Below are 10,091 nucleotides of genomic sequence, written 5' to 3' on the forward strand. Positions count from 1 at the left end.
CATACAGGTTTAGAATGACTTGAGGGTGAGTAAATGATGATTTTTAGGGGGGGACTACCACTTTAAGGCATCTTGCATATTATGACCACCAAGTGGCGCCATATAGACAACATGCATGATAATATGCATTTCATATTTTGTTACTTGCAATCATTTTTATCAAAGTATGAATTTGTGCTGTAATAATGATGTCATCTCTGTTAAGAATGTCCTTTTTGTGAGCACATTTAATTGGAGCAAATAAAGAGTTTTGTAAGACAAAAGGTACATTATGTTTATATTTTTAATTACAAAGTTGTTTCAAATGTTGTAGATGTCAGAAGTTTTTTTTTTTTTTCAGCACCACATAAACCGATTCAACTCTTTCAAAACATGCTCTCCTTAAATCAGTTTCTTACACGACTGACAGAAACAAAACAATATTTACATGTCATGCATTGTTAAATGACTCTAAATACGCTTAGAAATATAGATAGCAGCGTTACAGCCAGCCTGTATTACTGTTTTCAAAAGGAAATATCCTGGTACCTATAAAGTGAAAAACAGATTTTTGTTACACGTTTACATAACATATATTTCCTATGACACAAACAAGCAAACCAACATATCAAACTCACCGACTCAGCGTCATGCTCCAATCCTGTGTCATGATGTTCTATTTCATCATCACGAAATTCTTTAATAAGCTGATTGAATAAAAACAATTAGTTTATGCATCAGTGTGCATTCTAGATATCCACCTTTTTGCATTTGGCTCAAAAAAACATATGCTTATTAAAGTAGATGGTTTGCATAAAGTGGTGATTATAAATGCTATAAGTGTGCATTTACCGTTGAAGTCAAAATTGTTCAATTGTTCAGTCATCTGCAAATTGTTAATTATTTTACCAAAATATATTTTATTCTTAATACTGTGTTGTTACCTGAATGATCCATAGCTGTTCTTTTTTTTTGTTTTGTTTTGTTTAGTGATAGTTTGTCCCTTGTTTGTCCTCAACAGTTAAACTGCTCGCTGTTTTTCAGAAAAATCCTTCAGGTCCCACAAGCTCTGTGGTTTTTCAGCATTTGTGTATTCAAACCCTTTCCGACAATGACTGTATGATTTTGAGATCCTTCTTTTCACACTGAGGACAACTGAGGGACTCATATGCAACTATTACAGAAGGTTCAAACACTCACTGAGGCTTCAGAAGGAAAAGTGGTGCATTAAGAGCTGGGGGTGAAAACTTTTGAACATAATGAAGATGTGTACATTTTTCTTATTTTGCCTAAATATCTTTTTTTTTCATTTAGTACTGCCCTTCAGAAGATACAGAAGATACTTACATATTTCCCAGCAAACAAAATAAGTAAAATTTTCCCTGATCTTAAAATTCAAAAAGTTTTCACCCCTGGCTCTTAATGTATTGTGTTTCCTTCTAGAGCATCAGTGAGTGTTTGAACCTTCTGTAATAGTTGCATATGAGTCCCTCAGTTGTCCTCAGTATGAAAAAATGGCTCTCAAAATCATACAGGCATTGTCGGAAGGAGTTCAAATACACAAAAATGCTGAAAAAACAAAGAATTTGTGGGACCAGAAGGATTTTTCTGAAGAACAACGGGCAGTTTAATGGTTCAGAACAAACAAGGGACTCGTGACTCATGAACTATCACTAAACAAAAAAAAACACAGCTGTGGATCATTCAGGTAACAACACAGTATTAAGAATCAAGTGTATGTAAACTTTTGAAAGGAGTCATTTTTATACATTCAACTATTATTTTCCCTTGTGGACTATATGTAAATATCTTTAATGTGAAATATCTTATTCAGGTCAGTACTAAATAAAAAAATTAACATGCGTTTTGTATGATCCCTCTTATTTTGTTCAAATAATTAACATTTTGCAGATCCTGCAAGGTGTATGTAAACTTTTGACTTCAGCTGTAAGTGTGAAATAAACACACACATTACCTGTAGTAACTCTGTGTATCTCTCTGGGTCAGCCTCCATTAATGTTCGAATTTGGCTGTTGTAGTGCTCTGTGATGCTCTCCTCCACTGCAACAGTGCAGGCCATGGCCCCTTCCTTGCCCAAGAGAGCAGTACAGGCCCCTGAAAACACAAAGGGTGCAAGCAAATTATTACAAAGTACAGTGCAAAAGCAAGAAAATAAGCATGCATAGTTATAAACATACCTAATGCAAACCCAGCGATATTCCACAACGGCAACAATAATGTTGGTCGAACCCGATGCTCACCCAGGATCTCATTAAACTTTTCCAAATGCATCTTCTCTTGGTCCCACATATGCTGCAAATGTGAAAAGTATATTTAAATCAGCTATGCATTAACCTTCATATGTGACCCTGAACCACAAAACCAGTCATAAGTAGCACGGGTATATTAGCAGTAGCCAATAATACACTGTATGGGTCAAAATGATTGATTTGTCTTTTATGCCATAAATCATTGGGATATTAACTAAAGATCATGTTCCATGAAGATATTTTGTAAGTTTCTTACCGTAAATATATCAAAACTTCATTTTTGATTTGTAATATGCATTACTTCAACTTAATTTGGACAACTTTAAAGGCGATTTTCTCAATATTTAGATTTTTTTTTTTTTTTTTTTGCACCCTCAGATTCCAGATTTTCAAATAGTTGTATCTTGGCCAAATATTGTCCTATCCTAACAAACCATACATCAATGGAAGGCTTATTTATTCATCTGGTGATTTATAAAAATCAGTTTCAAAAAATGTCTGGTATTGTAGTCCAGGGTCACATATTTGCATTAGACTGATGTTCAGTACCTGGATTAGAGGCCCTGTCTGAGTTCTTCCAAGAACTGCCATCTGCCCAGCATAGATGCGATTGGCTCCGTATTCTCCTGCATGGTCAACCCTCAACATACTGTCCAGCATGGCTTTCTCCTCTTTGTCATGTGGTGGAGGAAGGACACTGTATCTTCTACATAACACTGAGCCATTTGCTGCACAAATACAAACAAAATAAGACAAAGAGCACATTCACTTTGCCCTTAAATACACAAAAGGTTGAACACACCTTCTCAGTAGGGATGCACAATTAATAAAATTTCTAATTGTGATTACAATTACAGATGTCACAATTATGTAATCATTCAAAGGCGCAATTACAAAAAAAAAAAAAAAAAAAAAAAAAAATTCCACTTACATAATTGCGTGTGTGTGTGTTTTTCCTACAGGTTATCTTAAGTTTTTTTTCATTGTTTTCATTTTTACATTTGTTACTTTTTTATATTTAAAGAAGAAACTATATATAAAAACGTACCATGCAGTTGATTCAAACAATGAAAAAAATAGCTTTGCTTCAAAGATAATCGTAATTAATAAATCGCAATTACAATTTCAAGTTAATAATCGACAATTATGATTTTTGTCATAACCAGCCCTACATTTTTATTATTACTACTTCCACATTTTAAAATAATAGCAATCACTTTACAAACTATGAAACAGCCTAAATAATAATAAAGCCTAAAGAAGAGTAAATTTCTGTATAGAAAGTCGTAAGTCATAGTGTCAACATTTTTTGATATAATTCAAAGAGACAACACAGTTTGGACTTATTTTACACTATGGATGCAAAACAATTACATATTAACTTTATTGTTTATGACATTTTATTTTTTTTTAATTTATTTATTTATTTATTTTTTGCACCCTCAGATTCCAGATTTTCAAACAGTTTCTTCAGTATCTTGGCCAAATATTGTCCTATCCTAGGTTAAAGGTTAACAGGGATTTATACTAGTTATAAATTAGATATGCACACAATTTTAACAGGGTTGAAAAAAGCAAATATAGGAAATAAATAGAAACACTATAGAAAATCAATATATTTTAATTTTAGTTCAACAATCAAAAATTTCTGAATGTTATGCAAAACTAACCAGTGATTAAAAGAAAAAGCTCTTATTTTGTGCCCAGTTAGCAAAGTAAAATAATATTAAGTACGTTAGCATATTAAAAATGCGTCTGTAAATATCACTATTCACATATCTGCATTACAAACAAAAAATATTACTTTAATTTTAGTTCTCATCTAAACTTTCAGTTTTCAAAATAAAATATCACCATGTCACATAAATCCAAACAATATAAAGATTCACTTATTCCTATGTTAAGGGCATCACTACAAGCTATCATTTCAGCAGTATTACAGCAGAAGTTCGAGGAATTGTTTTTTTAACATCAGAGTGTGATCCAGCAGCTGTCATGAGCTCACTCACGTACATGCACACGTTTACCTCTGTTTACTGAACGACAGTTCCTCACGTTTGACGGACAGAAAACACGACTAAGATCCAGTCTCGCAGCACACTTCGTGGCTCTCTGCATGTCTAACGCTAGAAATTACACAATCATGTATCTAACTGTAAAGCGAAAAAGCATATAATAACTCTGAAGGTTGTGGCGCATGTAAGTGACGTCATCGCGTCGCTACGTTCGTGCTGGTTGTGTGATGTTGGTGGGCTACATTATGTCACAGAGATCAGTATTTTTGGAGACGAATATAGCAAACTAAGAAAACTGTAAAGCAACGTACCACAAAATATTACTTTTGATGTATTATAAACTCTTAAATATTTCTCTTAATACCCCATAGGTGGCACTGTCACACAAATAAGTTATTTTGCAATTATGTACATATTAATACAAATATATACATCTCACAACAGAAACAGAAAAAAGGGTATACAGAGAGAATGAAAAAAACACAAAAGAACAAGTGCATGTACATGGGTCACACAAATTAGAATACTTCATAAGACCAATAAAAAAAAAAAAAAAAAACATTTTAGTGAATTGTTGGCATTCTGGAAAGTATGTTCATTTACTGTATATGTACTCAATACTTGGTAGGGGCTCCTTTTGCTGTAATTACTGCCTCAATTCAGCGTGGCATGGAGGTGACTGTGGCAGTCTGTGGTGCTGCTGAGGTGGTATGGAAGCCCAGGTTTCTTTGACAGTGGCCTTCAGCTCATCTGAATTTCTCATTTTCCTCTTGACAATACCCCGGTTTGGTGAGTTTGCTGGCCAGTCAAGCACACCAACACCGTGGTCATTTACCCACTTTTGGTGCTTTTGGCAGTGTGGGCAGGTGATAAATCCTCCTGGAAAATGAAATCAGCATCTTTAAAAGCTGGTCAGCAGAAGGAAGCATGAAGTGCTCTAAAATTTCTTGGTAAAAGGGTGCAGTGACTTCAAAAAACACAGTGGACCAACACCAGCAAATGACACTGCACCCCAAATCATCACAGACTGTCCATTTCTTCTTCTCCTTAGCCCAGGTAAGACGCCTCTGACGTTGTCTGTGGTTCAGGAGTGGCTTAACAAGAGGAATACGACAGCTGTAGCCAAATTCCTTAACACGTCTGTGTGTGGTGGCTCTTGATGCCTCAGTCCATTCCTTGTGAAGTTCACCCAAATTCTTGAATCGATTTTGCTTGACAAGCCTCTCAAGGCTGTAGTTCTCTCGGTTGGTTGTGCATCTTTTTCTTCCACAATTTTTCCTTGCACTCAACTTTCTGTTAACATGCTTGGATGCAGCACTCTGTGAACAGCCAGCTTCTTTGGAAATAAATGTTTGTGGCTTACCCTCCTCGTGAATTGTGTCAATGATTGTCTTCTGGACAACTGTCAGATCAGCAGTCTTCCCCATGATTGTGTAACCTAGTGAACCAAACCGAGAGACCATTTTGAAGGTTCAGGAAACCTTTGCAGGTGTTTTGAGTTGATTAGCTGATTGGCATGTCACCATATTCTAATTTGTTGAGATAGTGAATTGGTGGGTTTTTGCTAAATGTGAGCCAAAATCATCACAATTAAAAGAATCAAAGACTTAAACTACTTAAGTCTGTGTGCATTGAATTTATTTAATATACAAGTTTCACAATTTGAGTTGAATTACTGAAATAAATGAATTTTTCCACGACATTCTTATTTATCGAGATGCACCTTATGTCAGTAGGGCAACTGCTAAACTGTCGGTGACTTGCATCATGTGACCTACTTCCAGCACCAGACATTTTTTCCACCTGATTTGGTAGTGAGTGTAAAAGTTTACCATAGCTAAATGCTACTCCTATAGTTGAACACTCGTCCTCAGTGATGCAATTTAGTGGTGTAGACATAAACAATTTGCATTTAGGGTAAACTTCTGGCCCTTCCGGTAGGCTGTATTCCACCCTTTGTAATTAGTGGAACTTTCTAGCAAATCAGCAAATGAATTTTCAAAGTCATTTTCATGGTGAGTAAACCGTAGGCGTCCAGTTTACATGCCTTTGGTGAAGTGTAGAATGTGATGTTTCATCCAAGTCAGCCGGTAAATTCTGTGGCTTCTGTAGCTGTGTCTTAGATTAAGACATACTGCATATATTTCACTGCAGTGATAAAAATAGAGCCTGGCCATCTGAAGAAAGAAGGTGCTGACTGCTATGGAACTGCGACTGGCATTAGGTAAACATTGAGCTGTAGGTAGAAGTCTCTCTGTAAAGATAATGCATTGAGTTAGTTATGGGAAACTGAAGCTAGGTCAACATGACAAGACAATTTCAGCTTTAAACAGAGTGTTGAAATGGGGTATGATGTAATGTAAAAAATGTGAGATCAAACAGGGTCTGAACTTTAAATGGGAATAGAGCGGTTGCCTCAGGAAACAACAACAACAACAAAAAAGTAGTACAGTGTTATATTTGAAATGAATCTTTAATTAATCAAAATATGTAAAATGAGACATCCATCATTTTGTGGTGAAATATATTAGAATAATCCTCTAGCAAATGTTTGTGGTTGCAGCTAACATGTAATTTATGCACCACAACTGTATATTTTCTTACTGGTATTTGACAGCTCCAGGCTAGTTAATGATATAAAGTGGACCAGCTTATGTTATTACACAGACAAATAGTATATTTAAAGCATTAAGTGAGTTTTCAAAGTGTGGAAAAAAGTAATACATTCATGTCTCTTTCAAGGCTCTGGTCAGACAGCCTTTTAGACATACCTGTGGTCTAAGAGCTCCATGCAAAATTTAGTTTATTTGTTTGTACTGCTGAAGGAGACATGACAACTCTTGCCTTAACGTATGTTGAGAGCCATGTGATGTATTCAGTTTAAAAACATAGACATAGTAGCACATGTAAGTAATTTTATTAGTAGTTTTTAATGCATTTGGAGATGAAATATGTACATTACTAGTCAAAAGTTTTTGAACAGTAAGAGTTTTTATGTTTTTTAAAGAAGTGTCTTCTGCTCACCAAGCCTGCATTTATTTGATCCAAAGAACAACAAAAACAGTAACATTTTAAAATATTTTTACTATTTAAAATAACAGTTTTCTATTTCATCATTAAAAAAACATTAAAAAACTTTTGACTGGTTGTGTATGCATTTAACACACCACTCTTATGTTGCCACAGTTCGAGCCCTGGTGGCAAATAATTATGATTGCTGTTTTACTTACTTTTAAAATATAACAGATTAAGTCAACGTGTCAGCCAATTAATGCAAAATTCATAAAGCATATAATCAAATGTACTTTAAATGCTTTGAATGATGGATAACTTTCATTGCGCAATACACTGAAGTATAACCTCTGGAATTTTCTTGATTGTTTTTGAGCGAGTGATATGTGCAATTGTCTTACCATTTATTTACACAGAAGACTGTTTTAACAGATACCACTGCACCTGGTGTTGTGTCATTTTGTCCCATATAGAGTTTGTAGTACCTTTTTGTGTGAATATAATTGATTGGCCACTATTCTGATTATACCGCCTCTGTTTAGAACACAGGTTGTTTCTACATCATAACATATTTGGAGAAATTAACATTACATTACTTGCATCCTCTGCAGTGAATGGGTGCCATAAGAATGAGAGTGCAAACAGCTGATAAAAACATCACAATAATCCACAAGTAATGCGCACACTCTTCTTGTGAAGCAAAATGCTGTGCCTATTAGAAACAAATTCAACATTAAGATGTTTATAACTTCAAACCATTGCTACCAGCTAAAATATGAGTCCTCTATCGATAATATATGCTTTCTCCAGTGAAAAAGTCATTTTGTCTGAAAAAAAGTAAAAACAGTTCTAAACAAATATGAAAGTGTTATGGATTATGGACTCATATTTTGGCCAGAAGTCATGGTTTGAAGTTAAATGCCTTAATTATTCATTTATTTCTTACAAACAAACAGCTTTTCACTTCACAAGATGTTAATTGATGGACTGGAGTCGTGTGGAATGTTTGTGGATTACTGTGATGCTTTTATCAGCTGTTTGGACTCTCATTCTGACGGCACCCATTCATTGCAGAAGATTCACTGGTGAGTGGAAGTGGATCTTGAATGGCTTGAAGATGAGTAACTTTTCAGATTTTTTTTTTTGAAAGTACAATGTAAAAATATACACAATACACAATAAGTTCACCGTATCTCATGATTAATTTAAATATTAGTACATTAAAGACTCTTAATATAAAGAAAGTCTGAAAGATTTCAAATCACCTGCGTAGCCCAGCAAAGTCAGGGGAAAAACTAGTGTGTATAATAGATTGTGGTCAGAATCTGGGTTACTGGCTTGCGCCTGTTATGTAACCCTGGTGCAAGTTTAAATATTGGCTTAAAACTTTTTATTTTATTGCTGCTCAGTGGTATCCCCCTGGAAAAAACAAACGAACTCATAAAAGTCAAGACAACAGCACAAGAATCAAATTCAGATTTAAATTTGCATTGTCTCCCAACAGACGCACACCTCTTTTTATAGTCCACTATTTAAGCAGGGAGAGGAGAAGCTTTAGCGCCAATATTGAGGAGTTTGCCTTCAGAAATGTTTCTTCTCATCTGCAGACCTTGTTAAACCGCTTAAAAACAGGCTGCTTTTGCAGACTGTGGGAATTCAGCAGGCCGATGTAAGCTAATACGTGCCGCTGCGTCTGTCTGCGCTCTTGTAACAAGTCGACTACTGAAGGAGAAGGTGACAGGGGCTTGTCCAGCATGTTTAGCATCTGCACCTGGCTGTGGGGTGCATGCTTTCATGTCCAGACAAACCTCCCTGTGGCTGACTGGGATGAATCAGATTTCACAATGAGCCGGCAAACAAGCAATAGTCTGCATATCACCGACAAAATAATATACAAGTGCTTATGACTAACAACGTTGATTCTGTCTGCACCAGCAGATGTTGGGAAAGATTCCCTTAAAATAGTATTAAGATTGACAGAAAAGGACCTGTGACCCAACTTGAAGAGGGCACAGTATTCTGATTGGGTCTGATTTGAAACTTGTTCCCTTTGCAGTTAATAAGTAAGACAATTTCAGTTGACAAAATTAAAAATTTGCTGAAAATGCACTCACTCTCAGGCCATCCAAGATGTAGATAAGTTTCTTCATCAGAACAGATTTGGAGAAATTTAGCATTACGTCACTTGCTTATTAATGGATCCTCTGCAGTGAATGGGTGCCGTCAGAATGAAAGTCCAAAGTGCTGATAAAAATATCACAATTATCCACAAGTAATAAATAAATGTCTTGTAAAATAAGAAGCTTCACCATTAAGACATTTTTGTCCAAAACAGTTCTAAACAAATATGTTGGTGGGTTTTGATGTAAGAAGACAATAGGGGATGGACTTTTTTCACTAGAGAAAGCATTATCATGGATTATAAATTCATATTTTGGCCAAAAGCGATTGTTTCAAGTTAAAAATGTCTTAATGATGGATTTGTTTCTTACAAACACACAGCTTTTTGCTTCACAAGATGTTAATTGATAGACTGGAGTCATGTGGAGACTTGTTTTTTTTATCAGCTGTTTGAACTCTCATTTTGGCGGCACCCATTCACTGAGGATAAATTGGTGAGCGAGTGATGTAACACTAAATTTCTCCAAATCTGTTCCACTGAAGAAACAAACTTATGTACAAACAACTCATTTTTGTCTTTTGGTTTGAATTTACAAAGTTACAGATGCATTAGTGACAAAATATTATAGTGTTTGATGTACAGCCTTTAACATCAACTGCAAAAGATAAGGGAAGTGATTTGTCTCCCCTCTTC

The 10,091-nt window shown here is 35.3% G+C and overlaps 1 protein-coding gene across 1 annotated transcript; it reads right to left on the reverse strand.

Moving 5' to 3' along the window:
* Nucleotides 1–264: 264 nt before the first annotated feature.
* On the reverse strand, nt 265–4,469 carry coq7 (coenzyme Q7 homolog, ubiquinone (yeast)). Its single transcript, XM_051111595.1, has 6 exons — nt 4,277–4,469; nt 2,799–2,977; nt 2,178–2,292; nt 1,955–2,094; nt 618–686; nt 265–528 (listed from the first exon to the last, which is right to left on the reverse strand). Exons 1-6 carry the CDS (start codon nt 4,365–4,367, stop codon nt 451–453), a joined length of 672 nt encoding a protein of 223 aa, XP_050967552.1. The 5' UTR covers nt 4,368–4,469; the 3' UTR covers nt 265–450.
* Between the last annotated feature and the right edge of the window lie 5,622 nt (nt 4,470–10,091).

Source organism: Labeo rohita, chromosome 6, assembly GCF_022985175.1.
Source record: "Labeo rohita strain BAU-BD-2019 chromosome 6, IGBB_LRoh.1.0, whole genome shotgun sequence".
Taxonomy (NCBI): domain Eukaryota; kingdom Metazoa; phylum Chordata; class Actinopteri; order Cypriniformes; family Cyprinidae; genus Labeo; species Labeo rohita.